The following is a 21,631-nucleotide window of genomic DNA, read 5'->3' as shown; positions in this document are numbered from 1 at the left end:
GGCGCTGTACAATTTTCCCTTATGGGGCTCTGTTGCTGATGTTTCTCTCTTTGTTGTGACATTACTGTTGTTGGAATCTCACTTATCATCATAATCCTCAAGTGAAATTTTATGAAATTACATATACATTCCAATATGTATGTGTGTGAAAAACTCAGACCCAACAACCAAACTTTAGTGAATAAACACGAAGCAGGTTGTAAATGAGACCATCACAGCTGTTCTCAATCCACCGCAAACAGATATAAATCTTAAGCGTTATAATAACCATCTGTATTTATCTTTGTGCGATGGAGTTGCTGGGATCCATCCCACAACCACTCCGGTCTTAAAACCTTGAGCTTATGTAAAGTTACCTGCACCTGGGAAAAGATCTCCTCTTTGCTATCGGTTAGTTCGGGTGGGAGTCCCGTGACTGGGTAAACTGATTAAGGATTATAAGAGTACTAGTATTAGGGACATTTGTGACTGGGAATTCAGTGTTTTATAAGCAGTGGTGTAGTTAGCTCACTATAGTGTTTTTAAGGGGTTTTAGTATAATTGCTGCTTCATTTATGTGCATATTTGTTATAGTGTCCCCTCCTGAAGAAGCTCCAATTCGTCAAACTCGAGTTGGGGGGTTGAGGGAAGTATGAGACAGCATTAGCATCTTTATCACAAGGTTTTAAGACCAGCAACTCCACCGGACAAAGATAAGTACAGATGGTTATTATAATGCTTAAGATTTATATCTGTTTGCGGTGGATTGCAATGGTGGACAGCTGTGATGGTCTCATTTACAACCTCTGCTCCGTGTTTATTCACTAAAGTTTGGTTGTTGGGTCTCAGCTTTTCACACACATACATATTTGAATGTATATGTAATTTTATAAAATTTAATTTAAGGATTATAGTGATAAATGAGGTTGTAAGAAAGTGAAGATCACCTAATTGAAGAATAATTTTTCATTTTTTGTTTTGAGTTATTACTGTTGTTGGACCAATAAAGATACTTTGAAAAAAAAATAGCATGTGCCTAAGATTCAGACACCTACCAGTGCCTAAATGCACAATTCTATAAAAGGCACCTAACTTGTGATTAGCATGTACTATGCGCCATGTAGAATCGGGGCCTTAGTGCAGATTTTAGCTATGCTGTTTTTATGCGCATTACAAGAAGAGGTTGGTGTAGGTCTGCACTAACATCTAACATATGGCAAAATCTGTGATAGCAGCTTAATGCTTAGTTAGTAAAAGGTCCCCTTAGATATGTGTGTTTGGTGGTGGTGGTGGTAGGGGGGGGGTAATTTTAAATTTGGATTTGTATATTTAATTGAATGATTTTGTTTTTACTTTCTCTGTCATTACTGTATACTGCTTCTTGATTCGGTTAGTCTTAAATTGGATATATATGCTTTTCATTTTGCATAACTACTTTTAATTTTGTGTAGTGTTGTACACTGTTTAAATCACATTACGAATTTGAATTTAATTGTTTACCTTCACTTCCTGTTGATCCAAGTTCAGCTCGTAACTGGTTTCCCATTTCAGTCAGTTGCTGCTTCTCCTGGGTGAGTCGGGAAATTTTTCTCATAGCCTCCTTCAGTTTGGCATGAAGCACATGAATGGAGCAACCCAGTGACTGATGGTGTCCATCTCCTCCACCACATCCATCAAACAGCTGTCTGTGAGGCAGTAGGTTCTGTAGTTCCTTATAAATTGTTCATCATTATTGAGTTCACATCAGTCTACTTACAATACATACACACAATTCAATTGGTACTTCAAAACTATCATAACAATATGCCCTCAGTAATAAAGAATACCTCTTGAAGCTGTCCCTACAAAACAACATGACTTTATTTTGCCTTTTGTGTGGCACCTAATGTAAGACACAGTATAACAAATAACAGATAGACAATAAGCCTGCCCCCCCAAAAAAAATCCCAATTCCAATTATAACTGAAAAACCAATGCAAGAAGAAGGGAATTCTAAAGAATCTGGACTTGAACATAAGAATTGTCATACTGGGCCAGACTGAAGGTCCATCGAGCCCAGTATTCTGTTGCCAACAGTGGCCAAGTCAAGTCCCAAGTACCTGGTAGAAACCCAAACAGTAGCTGAGATTGTGATGTCATAATGCCTCATTCCACCAATGCCTAAGAGCCAACCTCATCAGTGATGTCACAATGACTTCATTGTCCTATACTTGGCTCAGATAAAAACATAAGAGCCGCCATACTGGGACAGACTGAAGGTTCGTGAAGCCCAGTATCCTGTTTCCAAGGTCACAAGCAACTGGCAAGATACATATTATGGTCGGTTAATCAGGTTTTCTGTTCCGCCTTTTCCTATTCAGTTCAAGGTTGGATTACATTACAAGAGGTAGGGTCAGTTACCCAGGAAGATGCAATGGACAGTTTGACACGGACATTCAATATATTTGCTAGTACAGGTAGATCAGTTAGGCTATAGTTACAAATAGGTCACTGTTGGCTCTTTGTTTTGTCAATAAGGCGCTATCAATTACTGGAGTTAACAAGCAATTAATTGGCAGTTATTAAGAGTTACTCATGGAAAAGAGAGTGATACCAGGTCACAGGAAGGGGAGAGATGTCAGACCATGAGAATGGGGAGGGGGTATAGAAGGAAGGAGATAAAGATGCCAGAAAAGGGAAGATGGAGAGAGAGAAATGCCAGACCACAGTAGGGGGAGGATGGAAGGGAAGGAGGGCATACAGATGCCAAACTGAGAAGGAGAGAAGAAAGATGCCAGACCATGAGAAGGGGGAAGACAGATGTCAGAACAAGGGGGAGGAGAGAGAGGGAAAAGATGGTGCAGAGGGATGGGAGGAGTGGAGAAGGGAAGAAAGATGGAAGAAATTATGTTTAGGATTGCTAGGAATGGGGGAAAAGAGGGAAGAAATGATGTACATGGATGGAGAGGAGGGGAAGACATGAAAAAAATAGACAGATTGAGAAGGAAGCAGAAAAATGGAAGAAAACTGAATGTTATAAGTTAATGCTGAAGAGGGATGTAGAGCAGAAAGTGAAGGAGAGAAAAATAGCAAATAGATAAGAAGGTCCTGGAAACAGAGTTAAGAGCACAGGCAGAAGGAAATGCAGCCAGAGACTGGGAGATGATTAGAAAAATAAAAATCACCAGACAAAGGTAGGAAAAATTATTTTATTTTCAATTCAGTGATTAAAATATGTCAGTTTTGAGAATTTACCTCTGCTGTCTATATTTTGAACTGTTCAGGAAGAAATGCATTTTTTTCTATTTCTCTGGTGTTGTACTGCATGTAGAGTCTGGCATCTTAGGGCTTCATTTGTATATATTAGGACTTTTAGTTTGTGGTCCTATATTTGCCTAGGGTTTATCTGTGTTCTGCTCTGTGTGACCAAGGTAACAATAATATATTACTTCTTTAGTGCTGTACATTGGATATGCAAAAGATGGTCCCTACTCAAAAGAGCCTACATCTAATTATGACAGACACAGAGGACAAAAGGGAGAATCTAGCTCTGCCCAATCCCCAAGCCTATTTAATTGTCTAAGTTCCGCCCAATTGCTAAGGTTCACCAGATCCTATTTTAATTGTTTAAGCTCTGCCCAATTCCTAAGATCCACCAGATTCTATTTAATTATTCTAGTTCTGCCCAATTGCTAAGACTTTCCTCTGTTCCTGCCTCCCAAAGGCTTCCCCAACCCCACCATGAAGCCACACCCGTGGATTTTTCTTCTCCTTCTCTGCTCATCCTCCAATATCACCCTCTGCCTGAAACCCCCCTCTCCCAACTTACCCGACCCCATTAATGTCAGCACTATTTGCCCAGGCGTCAAAATCCTCACGCTATTGCGCATCAGAAATCATCCTTTCAAAAAAAACCCTCGAAGAATCAATCATGCCTCCTTAAAGCCCATTCCCCCTGCCAACCTTCCTAACTATGCCTCTGACTCTCTCACCCCAGTCCTGACACTTTACTGCAATGCCAGATCTGCATGCAACAAAACCCAAATTTTGAAGGACCTACTTGAAGATCTCGACCCCGGATTCCTATTCATCACTGAATCATGGATTGCAAAAGACAACATATTTACACAAAATGAACTTTGCTCACACAGTTACCAGGGCCTCTTCTCCTCCAGAATTAACCGAAAAGGAGGTGGCTTGGCACTCCTCCACAAATCATTCTTCAATGTCCAGCTTCTCGAAAAGGGTAGCCATGCCTCTCTTGAATATATGCTTGTCTCTGTCAACGACGAACTCCACCCTCACCCACTGGGTATCCTGCTATTATATCATCCCCCTGGAACAAATCCTCTGAACCCGTCCTCGAGACCATTACAAACGCCTTCCTCAAATTTCAAAGATTACTAATCATTGGGGATATTAATCTCCACCTAAACGATACCACCAACAAAGATGCAACTGATTTCAATAACTTCCTCTCTTCTTTAGGCTTCCCCCCCCCCCCCCCGGCACTCTCTCCAACCCATGAAAAAGGACACACACTGGACATCATCAGTTTCCTAGATCTCACCGATCACAAAACTTCAGTCGATGACACCCGTTGGGAACATGTCCCCTGGTACGACCACTTCCTAGGGGCTTTTTGCCTCCCCATTTTCATGTCTCACCTCAGGCCCCCTCCTCGTTCCTCATACTCCATTACCTTCCGAAAAAAAATTGCTAGCGAACTATTCTGGACCAAATTCCTAAACCTAATTTCCACCATTCCTAGCCCTCCAAACCCTGAATCCAACTGGCACAACTGGATCACCCTCTCTGAGACCACCTACCACTCTCTCGCACCACTATCCACTAAAACTGTCTCCTACTCCCGCAAGACCCCTTGGTACCTCCCATATCACAGAGAACTGAAACAGAAATGTCGAATACTGGAACGCAAATGGAAAAAATCTAAATCCCCCACTGACAGACAGTCTTGGAGGGTTAATATTAAGTCCTACAATACCGAACTAAAAAAAGCAAGGAAGAACTATTACGGTAACAAAATCTCTAGATCCAACAACCAAAGTAATACACTGTTTAACATCTGGCGCTCCATATCCTCTAAACATGTATCCACCACACTCTCCTCCTCTCCATCTGCCGACAATCTAGCAAAATTCTTCAATGAGAAAGTCACTACCTTACGATGCTCGTTCCCACCAGCACCCTCTTACAACTCTCTGGTGTCTACCAACTCCAACCCGACTCTAACCGTTGCCAACCATATTCCAGTCGACAGATCCTGGACTGTCTTCGAGCTCATATCCGATTCCCAGGTTGCTAAACTCTGGCTCAAGTTGAAATCCTGCAACTGTACCTTGGACCCTTTCCCCTCCTACCTATACGAGAAAATTCCCACACAAGCCATTTCATCTCTCACCAAACTTATAAATTCTGCCCTACTTTCAGATTTATTTTCTACAGAAATGGGACACATTGCCTTATCCCCACTTCTGAAAAAAGCGGATCTAGACCCCTCCACACCAGCCAGCTATCGCCCAATAGCAAATATTCCTCTCCTGACCAAGATGCTGGAGTCCATCATATCCACCCAACTCTCATCCTATCTTGAGAGATTCTCCATTCTCCTACCCTTCCAACATGGCTTCAGACCCAACTTTAGCACCGAATCCCTACTGGCCTCATTAATCTCAAAAGTCCAACAACTTCATTCTTGCAATAAGTTCGCTGTTCTTCTTCAATTTAACCTTTCTGTGGCTTTCGATATTGTCCATCATGATATACTAATTCTCCAACTTTATGAAATTGGCATAAACTCAACAGTCCTAGATTGGTTCTCAAAATTCTTACGTTCCCGCTCCTACTTCGTTAACATGAATGGTTCCTCATACCTCCCTTGGAAACCGATTTGTGGAGTTCCCCAGGGTTCACCTCTATCTCCGATTCTTTTCAGTGTTTATATGTCCTCCCTGAAACTCCTCCAACTATCCCCCTTGGAAACACTTTACACTTACGCCGATGACATCCTTTTCCTCCTCGAGACAGACTCTAACCTCACCAATCTCTCTGAGAACATCTCTTCATGTATATCAAGCCTCCAATCCTGGGCCCTCACCGTACAAATGAAACTAAACGAGACCAAAACAAAACTACTATGACTCGGCCCAAAATTAGATCAGCTACCCACCCTCATCCCACTTTCCTTTGGCACCACTTTGCAGCTTGAACACTCAAGCAAAGTTCTGGGCATCATCATTGATTCTAAACTGTCCTTTAACGACCACCTTAACTCCCTAGTAAAAAAATGCTTTTTCAATCTTCACATGTTAAGGAAAGTGAGATCCTGCTTCCATCAACAACACTTTGCTGTCCTCATTCAATCCATTATTCTTTCCAGACTGGATTACTGTAACTCCATCTACCTAAGCCTAACAAAGAAAAGCCTTCATAGACTCCAGTGGATTCAGAACACCGTGGCTAAACTAATCTTCGCAAAAAGCAAATTCGATCACATCTCCCTGCTTCTGTCTAAGCTTCACTGGCTCCCAGTAATCCTTAGAGTTCACTACAAATGCGCCTGCCTAACCTTCAAGTCTCTACATGGCATCCTTCCTCCCTTTTTTCCACTATCTTGGAACTCCTCGAATCCTAACACCACCAGATCTACTCAAAAATTCAAACTATCCTTCCCCTCTTTAAAGGGCATATCCCATGCAGGAAAATTAGGGACATCCCTCTTCTTCAGGATCACCGAACTCTGGAACAGCTTTACTATCCCGCTTCGGAGTCTGACCTCCCTCCAACTCTTCCGAAAACATTTAAAAACATGGCTTTTCTCTAAAATGTAACGACCTCTCCCTCTTCGATATACTAAGTCTCTCTAAACTTCTCTGTACCAAGTTCTTCTACTTTTCTTTGGAGTTCCTTTCTATATCAATTCCTGTAAACCGTGCCGAGCTCTACTTCTGTGGAGATGATGCAGTATACAAACTTAAGGTTTAGTTTAGTTTAATCAGAACATAGTGCTCGTGTAGGGAATTAGAGGGGGGTGTCTGATGAGGCAGAATAACATAGGACAAAAAGGAGAGTCTGAACTTAGTACTCGTGTAGGGAATTAAGAGGGGGCTGAAAGAATGGTAGGAGACTATTGAGAGGATGACAGACAGATACGTTGATAGGGTTAGGATTTAATGCAACTTCAAAAAATGGGCTTTCAGTCTGGATTTGGATACCACAAGAAATGGAGCCCTGCGTAACCAGCCAGGCAGGTTGTTCCAGGCATGTGACACAGCATGGTAGAAGGGATGGAGACAGGAGTTGACAGTAGAGAAGAAGGATACCGACAGGAGGGACTTGTCTGACGGAGTTCCCATGGGCAGTATAGGGAGTAAAACTGAGGAGCTATCAGTAAGAGGAGTTTGAATTGTATGAGGAGACAGATAAGGAGTGAAGTGACCTGAGGAGAGGAGTAATGTGGTTATAATGACCCTGGCAGAATATGAACTACTCGAATCCCTGTTCGGCAGTAAATTCTCAAAATTGACACAATTCAATCACTAAATTGAAAATAAAATCATTCCCCCTACTTTTGTTGTTTCCCTCCATCCTTGCTGTGCCTCAACTAGGTGCCTCCCTCCGGTGGGTGTCTTACCTTCTGTCCATCTCCCACCTGGCCGTTTTATGCGACCTGCGGTGCAATGCTGCATTTTCATTGCTGTCCCTGGTGTTATCTTCTGGCTGGCTCTCTCCTCTTCACTGCCACAGTGTGCACAAAGCCATGGGTGTCTGCGGCTCCTCACGAGTCCTGTGCCTGAACCAGAAGCCTTCTCTCTGACGTCCCAGCACTGATATTTTAGGCACTCCACTACTCACCTTTCCCTCCTCCGAGCAAATTCCATTAACCACCACCCTCCGGCATCTGTCCATCAACCAACTTCTAATCCAGTTCAGCACTTTGGGCCCTAACTTCAGCCCATGGAGTTTGTTTAAGAGCCTCTTATGAGGAACTGTGTCAAAGGCTTTGCTGAAATCTAAGTAAATTACATATAGCGCACATCCTTGATCCAACTCTCTGGTCACCCAGTCATAGAATTCAATCAGATTCGTTTGGCACGATTTACCTTTAGTAAAGCCATGTTGCCTCGGATCGTGTAATCCATTCGATTCTAAGAATTTCACTATCCTTTCCTTCTGCAACGTTTCCATTATTTTTCCAATCACTGAAGTGAGGCTTACTGGTCTTTAGTTTCCTACTTCCTCTCTGCAACCACTTTTATGAAGAGGGACCACATCCATTCTTCTCCAGTCCTGTGGAACCTCACCCTTCTCTAAAGATTTATTGAACAAATCTTTAAGAGGACCCTCCAGAACCTCTCAGAGCTCCCTCAATATCCTGGGAAGGATCCCGCCAGTCCCATAGCTTTTGTCCACCTTCAGTTTTTCAAATTGTTCATAAACACTTTATTCCATGAATGGTACGGTATCCACTCCATTATCAGGTGTAACTTTGCAAACCAATTGCGGTCCTTCTCCATATTTTTCTTCTCTGAATACCAAACAGAAGTATTTGTTGTATGTTGATGCATTCATGTAGTGTGTTCCGTTTGGCACAATTCAAGTGAGTTATGAGAACCTCCAAGTTCTATATGATACGGATTGACTAAATGCTTACAATTTGACATCATATGACCCCTTTATGTCAATGTATGAATGAACCTTGTAAGAATTAGTAGGAATTACACCTAGATCTGCCATGTTGATATTTTTATGCTATGTGTGTTGGATGCTATTTATGTATGTTTATTTCTGCACTGCTTTGATTTGAAGCGGTATATAAATTTTTGAAATAATAATAAAATTATCCTCATCACTCTCCACATAGCGGTTCATACATTCTTTCAGCCACATAATTCCATTTTTTGTCTTTCTCCTTTCACTAATACCTGAAATTTTTTTTTTAATATTTATACCCATTTGCTCTTCTGCTTGTTCTTTTGCCAGACATATCTCTCTCTCTTGACTTCTTTCAGTTTCATTCGATATTCCTTTCTGTACTTCTCTTGAAGTTTTTTATATTTCACAAATGCCAATTTGTTTGACTTTATTTTTTCTGCCACTAGTTTGGATAACCATATTGGTTTCCTTTTTCTCTTATTTTTATTTATTTTCTTCACATAAAGGTCAGTAGCTCTTTTTATTGAACCTTTCAACTTGGACCACTTGTTTTTCCACTTCCCTAATGTTTTCCTATCCAATCTGCTCTTTCTTCAGGTACTCCCCCATGCTACTACAGTCTGCACATTTGAAATCCAGGATTTTGAGTTTTGAGTGGCCATCCTCCACTTTGGCTGCTATATCGAACCAAACTGTATGATGATCGCTACTTCCCAGGTGGGCCCCCACTCGGACATTAGAGACACTCACCATTTGTGAGAACCAGATTCCTTTTTCCCTCGTGGGTTCCATTACATTTGTCTGAGCAGTGCCCCTTGAAAGGCATACACGATCTTCCTACTTCTTTCTGATTTCACAGACAGAACTTTCTAGTCTGCATCCGGCAGGCTGAAATTACCCAGCAACAGCACCTCCCCTTTCTTTCACAACTTTTATATATCTGTTATCAGATTTTTGTCAATTTGCTGCAATTCAGTTGGATGTCTGTAGACAACACCCAAGTGGATAGAAGTCCCATCTTCTCTTTTCAAAACAATCCATATTGCTTATATCTTTCCACAGGCCCCCTGCATTTCAGTCACTTGGATATCCGTCTTTACATAGAGAGCTACTCCTCCACCTTTTTGACAACCTCTGTCCTTCCTAAAAAGATTATAGCCCGGTATGTTGGCGTCCCATCCATGGAAATCACTAAACAATGTCTCTGTGATAGTAACAATATCCACGTATGCCTCTAACATCAAGGCTTTCAAATCCTGATTTTTGTTGCTTAGACTGTGGGAGTCTGTGGTCATTGCTTTCCAGCTACTCCTCAATAATCTCAATTATTCCTCAATAATCTCATTTTTTATATAGCTTTTAATTTCAGCTCATTTGTTGTTGCATCGCTAGGAACTGAATTGCTAAGACTGTTGTTTTATTGCTATCATCAAATCTTCTCTTTTGCTGGGGGTAGCCACCGGAAGTAACCTCCATACATATGCCACCCGCACCTTCTAGTTTAAATGCCTAGAAACATATTGTCTGAATTTCTCATCTAGGATTCTTTTTCCTGCCTTGGTAAGGTACAGCCCATCATTACAATTCAGTCTCTTGTTTTTCTATATATTCTAATCTAATCTAATCTAAACCTTAAATTTATATACCGCATCATCTCCATGAGTATGGAGCTCGACACCGTTTACAACAGGGGTGCCCACACTTTTTGGGCTTGCGAGCTACTTTTAAAATGACCAAGTCAAAATGATCTACCAACAATAAAATTTTAAAAAAAAACACAACGCACACTGTACGCATACAATTGTTAATTATCATTCCTATTCTGGGGTTTTTTCAAAGAGGTCAAAGGAGATGACTCTATGCACTGTCACCTCAGTAACAACCATACAAAAATAGACAAATACCCACCCCCTCCCTTTTTACTAAACCACGATAGCAGTTTTTAGCGCAGGGAGCTGCGCTGAATGCCCAGCGCTGCTCTCGACGCTCATAGGCTCCCTGCGCTAAAAACCTCTATTGCGGTTTAGTAAAAGGGGACCATATTGTAAAATATAGAGAGCAGATATAAATTCAGACACATTTTGATCACTAAATTTAAAATAAAATCATTTTTTCTACCTTGTCTGGTGATTTCATGAGTCTCTGGTTGCACTTTCTTCTTCTGACTGTGCATCCAATCTTTCTTCCCTTCTTTTAGCCTGTATGCTTCCTCTCTTCCTGACCTCATTCCCCCCCCCCAATGTTTTCTTCTTCTCTCCTTGCCCTCTCTTTCTTTCTCTCTTCATGCCCCCATTCTTTTTTTCTGTTTCTCTTCTTTCCTTCTGTCTCCCTGCCCGCCCTCTTTCTCCCTCCCTGCCCACCCACAAGCCACTGCTTCTGCCGCTGCCATCGGATAACAGGCCCCCAAAGCCGCCCGCCGCCGGCCAAGCTCTCCTTGCTTCGGACCCACCAGCATTCCTCTCCCCGACGTCAATTTTGCTGTCGGAGAGGAAGTTCCACTGGCCAGAACTTCCTCTCCGACGGCACAATTGAGGTCGGGAAGAGGAAGGCTGATCGGCCCAAGATCGACATTTTGGGAAAAATGCTGCCGGGTCCTGCCTTTGAGGAAACAGAAAGTAGGCAGGACCTGGCAGCAAGAAGAGCAAATCGCAAGCTTCACTGACCTGTCTCCCGCTTTAGCCCGCGAACAGGGCTCTAACATGTGCGTGCCGGCTTCCCTTCTTACCCCCTCCCCCTCCCCGGACATAACTTCCGGTTTCAGAGGGAAGCGAAGGGAAGCCGGTACAAGCACATGTTAGCCCCCGGAGCATAAGTTCTCCAAGCCTTTTTTTGTTTTGTTTTTTAAATGTTGAGCAGCGGAAGCAGCAGCAGAATTCAGGAGCGGGCCAGTCAGGAGGGGAAAAAAGAGAAGGGAAGAAGGGAACCCGTTCTGCGATCGACTGGGGTCGCCTGAGCGAGCGACCTGTCGATCGCGATCGACGCGTTGGGCACCCCTGGTTTACAAGAACTTAAATAATAGGTAGAGAAGAAGAAAAAGGTTTACATGAACTTATGTGTAGAAGGGAGGAGAAAGAGGGGGGGAGGATAGAGTTACAATTTGGTGAAAAGCCAAGTTTTCAGTTGTTTGCGGAATAGTTGAAGGGAGCCCAGGTTCCGCAACGGGATGGTGAGGTCGTTCCAAAGACCTGTAATTTTGAAGAGAAGGGATTTTCCCAGTTTGCCTGCATAGTGGATGCCGCGTAGAGAGGGGAAGGCTAGTTTATACCTTTGGGCAGTTCTGGAGGAGTCAGGACTGGAGGAGTTGAAAGATAGTGGGATAAAGGGGGGGGGGGGGGGAGGATGCCGTGAATGATCTTAAAAGCCAGGCAGGAACATTTGAAATGGATTCTGGAGATTATTGGGAGCCAGTGAAGTTTGGCAAGGAATGGGGAGGCATGGTCAGATTTGTGTTTTGAGAAGATCAGCTTGGCTGCAGTATTCTGGATTAGTTGGAGTCTTAGAAGATTTTGTTTTGATAGATTTAAATAGATGGCATTGCAGTAATCTAGTTTGGAGAGGATGATGGATTGGACAAGGATGGCAAAGTGTTGTTGGCTGAAGTATTGGTATATTGCCCCATCCTCCTATGTACCTAAAGCCTTAGAAACATAGAAAATGATTGCAGAAAAGGGCCATGGCCCACCAAGTCTGCCCACTCTAATGACCCCCCCCTAACTTCTTCCCCCAAGAGATCCCACATGCCTATCCCATTTTCTCTTAAAATCTGGCACACTCCTGGCCTCAATCACCTGCAGTGGAAGTTCATTCCAATGATCAACCACCCTTTCGGTGAAGAAATACTTCCAGGTGTCGCCATGAAATTTCCCGCCCCTGATTTTCAGTGGATGCCATCTTGTGGCCGTGGGTCCTTTAAGGAAAAAGGTATCATCTTCTCAATATGGCCCGTGATATATTTGAACGTCTCAATCATGTCTCATCTTTCTCTATGTTCCTCGAATGAGTATAGCTGCAATTTACTCAGCCTTTCCTCGTACGGGAGATCCTTGAGTCCCGAGACTGCCCTAGTGGCCATATGCTGAACCGATTCAACATTTTTTTGGTAATGTGGCCTCCAGAATTGTACACAATATTCCAGATGAGGTCTCACCATGGATCTGTACAACGGCATTATGACTTCGGGCTTCCGGCTGACGAAACTTCTCCGGATACAACCCATCATTTGTCTAGCCTTGGATGAAGCTTTCTCCATTTGATTGGCCGTTTTCATGTCTTCGCTAATGATCACTTCTAAGTCTCGTTCTGCTGCAGTCCTGGATAAGGTCTCGCCATTTAGGGTGTAAGTTCTGCACGGATTTCTGCTGCCAAGGTGCATGACCTTGCACTTTTTGGCATTGAAGCTTAGTTGCCAAGTTGAGGACCAATGTTCCAGTAAGAGTAGGTCCTGCGTCATACTGTTGGGCAATGTGCTTTCGCCTACTATGTTGCATAGTTTGGCGTCATCGGCGAATAATGTTATTTTACCCCGAAGCCCCTAAGTTAGGTCTCTTACGAATATGTTAAATAGGATCGGGCCCAGTACCGAGCCCTGCGGCACTCCACTGATCACCCTCGACGTTTCTGAGAGGGTACCATTGACCACCACCCTCTGAAGTCTACCGCTTAGCGAGTCTTTGACCCATGCAGTTAATGTTTTTCCTAATCCCATCGAGCTCATCTAGCTCAATAACCTGCGGTGTGGGATGCTATCGAAAGCTTTACTAAAGTCCAGGTACACGACATCCAGGGACTCCCCCATATCCAGCTTTCTTGTTACCCAGTCAAAGAAGCTGATTAGATTGGATTGGCAGGACCTTCCCTTTGTAAATCCATGTTGATGGGGATCACGTAGATTCTCCTCGTTCAGGATCGTATCTAATTTATGTTTAATTAGTGTTTCCATGAGTTTACTCACTATTGATGTGAGACTCACCGGTCTGTAATTTGCAGCCTCTGTCCTGTATCCCTTTTTGTGGAGTGAAATGACTTTAGCTGTCTTCCAGTCCGACTGGACCCTTTCTATACTTAGGGAAAGATTGAAGAGCACGGATAACGGTTCCGCCAGGACATCACTCAACTCTCTAAGCACCCTGGGGTGTAGATTGTCTGGTCCCATGGCTTTGTTCACTTTGAGTCTTGATAGTTCATAGTAGACGCTGCTGGGCGTAAACTCGAAATTCTGAAATGGGTCTTCTGAGCTTTCCCTTGTCTGTAACTGTGGACCGGTCCCCGGCGCCTCGGAAGGTAAAGACTGAGCAGAAGTATTCATTTAGTAGTTCGGCTTTAACGGAATCCGATTCTACATAATTCCTGTCTGGTTTCCTAAGGCATACTATCCCATCTGTGTTTCTTTTTCTGTCAAGGATTTATCCCCCTTCTTAATGTTCTTTGCTAGATTCTCTTCTATTCGGGGTTTGGCCTCTCTGACTGCTATTTTGACAGCTTTAGATTTGGCCCGATACTCTTCATTTGTCTCCCTTTTTTCCTGATTCTTTTTCCTGATTCTTCATGATACCAGGCTTTGAGCCATCTATTGAAGTTCTCAGTCTTTTGTACTCTTTCTTCACTCTTTCCATAAGTAGGCAGTACTTTTGAAAAAGCTAGTCTTTATAAAAGGTTTTATCCCTTTCCCCAGCTCCCAAAAAGCTTTTTGCACTGCAAGTTGGTTATTGTTGGCTAGGTCATTTGTTTCAATATGCATAATATCAGGGTTCAAATTCTTTGCTTCTTCCCTAATTACAGTCAGTATTTGTCTGGCATTCCTGGTAGTTGAGAATCCTGGAAGGCATTTCACTATTTTGAGTTCCTTGTCCTGTGTTCCAAGGTTAATCCATCTGATTATCTTTTGAGTAGTTGTGTGTACATTAATCCACACTAGAGAGAAATGTTCTATGTTCATTTTTTTCCAATATTTCATTTCCAGGATTTATTGTAGGCTTCTTTCCATCTCCCCCTCGCTTGTGGACTAATATTTGTGATCCAACTATGTCCAATATTTACCTAAACTGGGCTTTTTTCATCTATTTAGGGATTAATTTTGTGTCCTAGATAAAGAGTTAATTCTATTAATGGGGGTCACATAAGAACATAAGAATAGCCTTACTGGGTCAGACCAATAATCCATCTAGTTCATTATCCCATCTTCGCAGATGCAATTTCCTGTTTCTGCCTGGGTGCATCGCGGCTGAAGGAAAGCTTCACAGCAGCTTGTGAAAATATCTGCCACATCGGGGCCCCTCTGAATAGGAAAAGTTTGAGTCTAAAAGACTGCATAGGTAAGGAGAAGGGAGGGAGGTAGACATAAGAACATAACAATAACCTTACTGGGTCAGACCAACGGTCCATCCAGCCCATCTTCCCGGAGGCCAATCCAAGTCACAAGTACCTGGCAAAACCCAAATAGTCGAAATCAGCAGTGGCTATAAGAACTCTTCAGACCTTCCCCAAATATAATCTATTCAAAACATCAACTGGGAGGTCCCAAACCGTTTTCAGCATGAATTATATCTTATTTTCTCACGGACCTCAGTGGTACCGTCTGCATGCCACTAAACTTTTAGAACATGCAGAACAATGGCACCCCTAATCGTCATTGGTCCCTTATAATTTTTATCATTTTTCATAAATAATTTATTTATAATTTATATTTTTAAATATATCAGTACTTATCTTTAGCTACGCGGGTGGGGGTAAGCACTCCGACGTAGGCTACGTTTCGCCCCGCAGGGCTGTATCAAGGAAATCCCCCTCCATCAACCAGCTCATGCTCCCCGCGTTAGGATTTAAAAATATAAATTATAAATAAATTATTTATGAAAAATGATAAAAATTACAAGGGACCAATGACGATTAGGGGTGCCATTGTTCTGCATGTTCTAAAAGTTTAGTGGCATGCAGACGGTACCACTGAGGTCCGTGAGAAAATAAGATATAATTCATGCTGAAAACGGTTTGGGACCTCCCAGTTGATGTTTTGAATAAAACCCAAATAGTAGCAGCATTCCATGCTAACGTCCCATGTCTGTCTCAACAGCAGACTATGGACCTTTCCTTCAGGAATTTGTCCAAACCTTTTTTAAAACCAGCTACATTAACCGCTCTTATCACATCCTCTGGCAAAGCGTTCCAGAGTTTAATCTAATCTAAGCTAATCTTCGGTTTATGGAGCTCAACTCAGTTCACATATAATTAAGACTAGAATACATAGCAAAAACCCATGAGAGAAATAAGGACTATAATTAAGACTAGAGTACATAGTAAAACAGCATGAGAGAAATAAGGACTATAGTGAGAACAATTGCGAGAACAGTTTTCAAGGATTTACGAAATAGCTGAAGCTAGCCTATAAGCCTAATGGAGTCAGGGAGTTCATTCCAGATCTCTACAAACTTGAAAACAAAAGATCGACTGAACTTCTCAGCAGATTTAGTTCCCTTTCTCTGAGTGAAAAAATATTTCTTCCTATTGGTTTTTAAAAGTATTACTCTATAACTTCATTGAGTGTCCCCTAGTCTTTGTAAATCTTGATACAGTGCAAGGCCAGCCAAAGGAAGACTGTAGGAGCTGTGCCTAGTCCTGAGCACATGGTAGAACAGTCCTGAGCACATGGCAGAACAGTGAGCAGAGCAGGGAGCAGAGAGTGTGCTAGCAGGAAGGAACGGAGAGTGGAGCAGAGAAGGCGGTGCTAGCAGGGGAAGAGGCGAGAGCTAACTCCGCCCACCCCCGACGTCACCAGCCAAACTCCCCCCATAAAAGGGGACGAGCCAACAGCGCGCAGCCATTCGGCATGCAGCAAAAGCGCTCGACTTAGCGAGAGCGCCTTTGCGAAGAGCCTAATCTTTACTCTATTCTTTAAACTTTATTCTAAACTTTCACCCTAACCCACAGGCAGACACCCTCTCAAATACCCTAATCTTTCAAACTCTATTCTTTAAACCTTATCCTAAAATTTCACCCTGACTCACAAGCAGACACCCTCTCAAATACCCTAATCTTTCAAACTCTCACTCTGATCTTTCAATCTCTCACTCTGACTCACAGACAGATATTTCTTCTAACTCTCTAACTTACTCACTATCAGGCAGACCTCAGCTACAACTTGGTTATGGCAGGGAGAAAAAGAAGCGCCATGTCTGCAATCAAGACCAACTGTCCGGTAACTGGGGGGACCCAGGGGGCGACCATGGTATGCGTGCAGAAGGAGGAGGACCCAGGACTGTGGACAGAGGTCTCCATGCAGACCGAGATCATTCCCCTCTCTCCCCTGTTCTCCACAGTCTCTACACAGATAGAGGAGGTTGACCAGCTAAACGTAGACATCATGCAGGAACTTAGAAGTCTCAGGGAGGAGGTGAAACGCCTGAGAAGCATCTGAGAGGATGAGGCCTACATTGACAGAGTCGTCCAGGAGCTGTCCCAAATCACTGAGCTGGCCCAAGACATGTCCTCCCTCGAGACACCCAAATCACCAGCTTTGAAATCAACAATTGGGGTACAGGAGATGGCTGGAGACGCAAACACCAGAGATCCCACCCCCCTCTTTCAATCTCTTCACCCTCTTCTTCTATTTCTCACCAACAGGGCAGCTTTACATCCACCCCACAACTCACCCTGAGGAACAGATTCCAGATCCTACAGGTAGAAGATGTCGACAAGGAGCAGGAGGATGCCGACAAGGAGCAGGAGGTAGTCCAGCGTACGGCTCCAACTCCAGGGACAACTGATCGGCTCCCCCCATAGAACCGAAGAGTAATAGTCATTGGGGACTCCATGCTGAGGGGCACCGAGGGACCAATCTGCAGACCGGATATGTTGTCAAGGGAGGTTTGCTGTCTGCCTGGAGCCAGGGTCCGAGATGTCACTGCCTGTCTTGATAGGCTTCTCAAGCCCCAAGATCACTTCCCCATGGTCCTCATCCACATTGGCACAAACGACACTGCTAAGAACACCCCGGAGAACATAACTAGAGACTTTGGAGCTACAAGCGCCACGGACACGGACCGACACGGACCTCAGATTTTTAAGGCCGTATGGGTTTAGATCCGCGAGGTCCGTCAGGTTCGTGAGGTCTGCGTTTTACCCCTTCCCCAACAAACGGACCATGGTCAGAAAGGAACCCCCCAACCCATAGTCCTCAAGCACTGCGAACAAATACTCCCAGTCCACACAATCAAATGCTTTACTAGCATCAAAACTAATCAAGAGACCAGGGAGTGAATGGGTCACACTATGGCCCAAAGCTGCCATAACCTTCCAGACATTCCAAACTGCCTGTCTACCCCGAATAAACCTCACCTGGTCAGCATGAATCAAGTCCGGTAAAAAACCCGCCAACCGGTTAGCCAGAATTTTAGCCAATATTTTAAGCTCGAAGTTAATCAAAGAAATGGGACGATAAGAATCCACAAAGGCCGGGTTCCAGTTAGGCTTGGGAATCAGCACAATATGCACCCTGTTAACATGAGCCGGAAAGGCCCCCGAAGCTGCCACCCCAGTAAAATATGCCTCCAAGGAACCCACTATACGATCCTGCAATATTTTATAAAATTCAGAAGAAAGACCATCGGGTCCCGGGGCCTTTGAAAGCGGAGAATCCCGACTAACCCGCCGAATCTCCAAGGCCACAATGGGAGCATGTAAGTCCTCCACCACAGCTCCCGACACCTGAGGCAACTGTAAGGAGTCCAAGTAGGAAGCCACCGCACCTGGAGGTGAAGCTCTCCTAGAAAAGAAGTCCCGAAAATGTCGAGAAAAAATATCAGTGAGACGATCCCTATCGGTGACAAAGGAATTATGCTGCAAAATCCCTTTACAAAACTGGGAACTCCGCCAAGGATGAACCATACGGGCCAATAATTTACCAGACCAATTCCCGTATCTATAGAATTTATGTTTGGAAAATTGGAAGGATTTTAAAGTATTTTCATGAAGCTTAACCTGAAGCGCCACCCTAGCGGCCTGAAGGGATTCTCCGTCTACCGGATTCCTCGAAGCAATCCACCGATGTTTACAGGTGTCAATGGCACGATGCAAATACAATAATTCCCGGGAACGCTCCTTCCGCTGACCTAGCCACGTATGCTATAGTCTCCCCTCGAAGGACCACCTTAGCAGCCTCCCATAACAATACCGAATCCGAAGTAGAGGCAGCATTGTCCAGCAGGTATTGGTCCCATTTCTGTACAATATACTCTCTATAACACTTATCCCAGTAAAGATATTTAGGGAACCTCCATTGACCAGGTGTAGATCCCAATTGGACACCCTGGAGTTCCACCCACACTAAAGCATGATCAGAAATAGAGAGGGTGCCAATTTCTGCGCAAAACACCCTAGGGAGAAAAGAGGAAGACACCAAGATATAATCTATCAGAGACATAGAAGGATGAGCCCGCGCAACATGTGTGAAATCCTTATCTATGGGATGGTAAAGTGGCCAGACATCCACCAAGTCCAGTATCTGGCAAAACTGAGTAAGGCCCCGCATTAAAATCACCAAGCATCAGAATGGGGAGCTACGGAAAAGTGGCACACAAACCCATAAGCTGTTGAAAAAAGTCCATATTAAAAACATTTGGGGGATATATATTTGCAATCACCATCTCCATCCCTTGCACCTCCAGATGTAAAAACAGATACCTCCCCCCTCCGGGTCCTTAACAACTTTATGAACATTATAAGGAAGGAATTTACTTAAAAGGACCGTCACCCCGGCACTATGAGTAGTGCCTGAGGAGTAGTGGACCTCCCTAACCCAACCCTTAGCCAATTTATCATGCTCACTATCTGACAAATGTGTCTCCTGGAGCCAAGCAATATGCATACGTTGTTTCTTTAAGGACTGTAATATTTTAGAGCGTTTGACAGGTGAATTTATACTCGCCACGTTCCACGAGCAGGCCCGTAGAGTGGACTCACCCAGTATCATACCACCAGGAAACAAACAGTGGATACAAGATTGAAAATGGGCAAGTCCAGCGCCCAGCCCTCGCTGGACCCCCCCAACCACTGAACAAAAAAGACACCACCAAGCCCCCCACCCCTGAAAGAGACTACTCTGACACTGGAGTGCATATCCCAACCCACCCCCAACCCCCAGCCCTAACCTCTAAGGTCCCCCACCCCGCTTCCATCCCAATACAAACCCCAGAAAAAAACCACTTCACAGCAAACGTCCCAATCTCCCCCATACAACAAAGAGCATAACAAACTCTCAGAAACAATATATAGAACCATCCCACTACCAACCAACACTCCACCACCCCCAGGAATACAAAATGGAGGCAACTCAACTGACCCACACTGAACAATCAATCTCTACCACACTCACTCCGCAGCCAGACCTCATCCTCCCGCCTTCCAGAAAAACCAGCCACGCACGTCAATCCACAAACCACAAATCAAGCAAACCAAGAGTCAAGTGTCCCCAACAGAAAGGTCCCGGGGTCCTTGACGTGGTCGGGTATCCGCAGGCGGGACCACTACGATGCCCAGCGTGGTGATGAAGGCAAGGGCCTCCGCTGGCAAATCAAAGGTCTGATGTCTGCCCTCTCGCTGGATCCGAAGGCGTGCTGGATCCAGTAGGGCAAATTTAACCTTGTGGGTAAACAAGGCTGAGCAAATGGGGGTGAACTCCCGCCGGTGAATAGTCCTGGAAGCACAGAATTTTTTTATTTTCCTGATGCAGACCCCTGCCCGCCCGGACCGCCTGCAAGATGGCTGATTTGTGGGCAAAGTTCAAAATTTTAAAAATTACCACCGAGGCCTCGCACCATCAGCCCCCTTGGGCCCCAAGTGGTGGGCACGCTCCACTCGCAACTTGCCCAGACAGGGATCCAGAGACAGGGACTCCGGGATCCATTGTTCCAAAAATGCCACCAGATCAGCCTCCACAATCCGCTCCGGCAGCCCAACCAACCTAAGATTGTTCCTGCGGGCTCAATTTTCAATGCCATCCACCTTCTCCGTCAGCTGGGCCAAATGCTTAGCCATCCGGGCTGTGCCAGTGGAGAGACCCTATCCTCCAAGGTACTCACACAATTCTGGGTCTCATCCAGCTCCAGGCTCATGCTGTCCAAATGCTCATGAGCCGCATCGATTTTATCAAAAAACTGTTGGAGCTTCTTGTCAATGGCAGATTTCGGCCGACCACATGAAGGCAGAAGGAACGCTGGGGCTCGCAGGTTTGGATGCCAATGCCATCTTGGTGCCCGGGGGCTTGCTGTGCTCTTGTTCCTTATGAACCGGCCGAGTCGCCATAGATTGCCGAACACCACCCCGCGAAGCTCAACACTCGCAGGCAAGGCTTCCAAAACAAACAGACCGCAATCCGGTCAAAAGGCAGCTAATTTGCAGGTGAGAGAGGACTCGAGGACGGGAGCAGAGCCTCTCAGCGTCTGCTCAACCGCATGATGTCACCAGAAGTCCTCACAGATATTTTTATTGTGTTCAGTGGCTTACCAGACAGCTAATAAGCGGTGAGAGGGGGGGGGGTGATCTTGAGCCCAGAATAAGTGGGCACTAAATTTTCTTCCCATCATGCCCCATGCCTCCTGCCCAAATAGATTCTGTACAAACGTAAGGAAGTTCTTCTTCACCAGAGAGTGGTGGAGAGCTGGAACGCTCTTCCGGAGTCTGTTGTAGGGGAAAACACCCTCCAGGGTTTCAAGACTAAGCTGGACAATTTCCTGCTGAACTGGGATGTACACAGGTGAGCTGGACTCATTTAGAGCAGACTGCTGGGCAGGATGGACCACTGGTCTGACCCAGCAGCAGCAATTCTTATGTTCTTAAATGCAAAATATAAATACCTAAGTTGTTGGACTTCCCAAAGCCCTGCCAGCTGAAAACTTCTTCCTCCAGTCCAGCAACCAAAAATGTTCAAGCTTTAGCTGGTGGCAGGTCAGGGATACTTCTGCTAGCTACAGAGCTTGGAGGCTTCTGGCTGCCAGATCAGAGGAGG

General features: G+C 44.5%; 1 protein-coding gene across 5 annotated transcripts in view; it reads right to left on the bottom strand.

The window, feature by feature from the left end:
- Positions 1–21,631, bottom strand: part of CCDC57 (coiled-coil domain containing 57) — a 411,998-nt gene that overhangs the window by 99,225 nt on the left and 291,142 nt on the right. For all 5 annotated transcript variants that reach the window (XR_004540808.1, XM_033960323.1, XM_033960322.1 and 2 more), the window contains one exon: positions 1,480–1,690. Coding sequence is in view for 4 of the 5 variants with exons in the window: in XM_033960323.1 (XP_033816214.1) it covers positions 1,480–1,690 (211 nt within the window). In the remaining variant the exon portion in view is untranslated. The remainder of the gene's footprint in view (positions 1–1,479; positions 1,691–21,631) is intronic.

Source organism: Geotrypetes seraphini, chromosome 10, assembly GCF_902459505.1.
Source record: "Geotrypetes seraphini chromosome 10, aGeoSer1.1, whole genome shotgun sequence".
Lineage (NCBI taxonomy): Eukaryota > Metazoa > Chordata > Amphibia > Gymnophiona > Dermophiidae > Geotrypetes > Geotrypetes seraphini.
The sequence above is the reverse complement of the archived record's forward strand: the minus strand, read 5'-3'. Positions and strand labels throughout refer to the sequence as shown.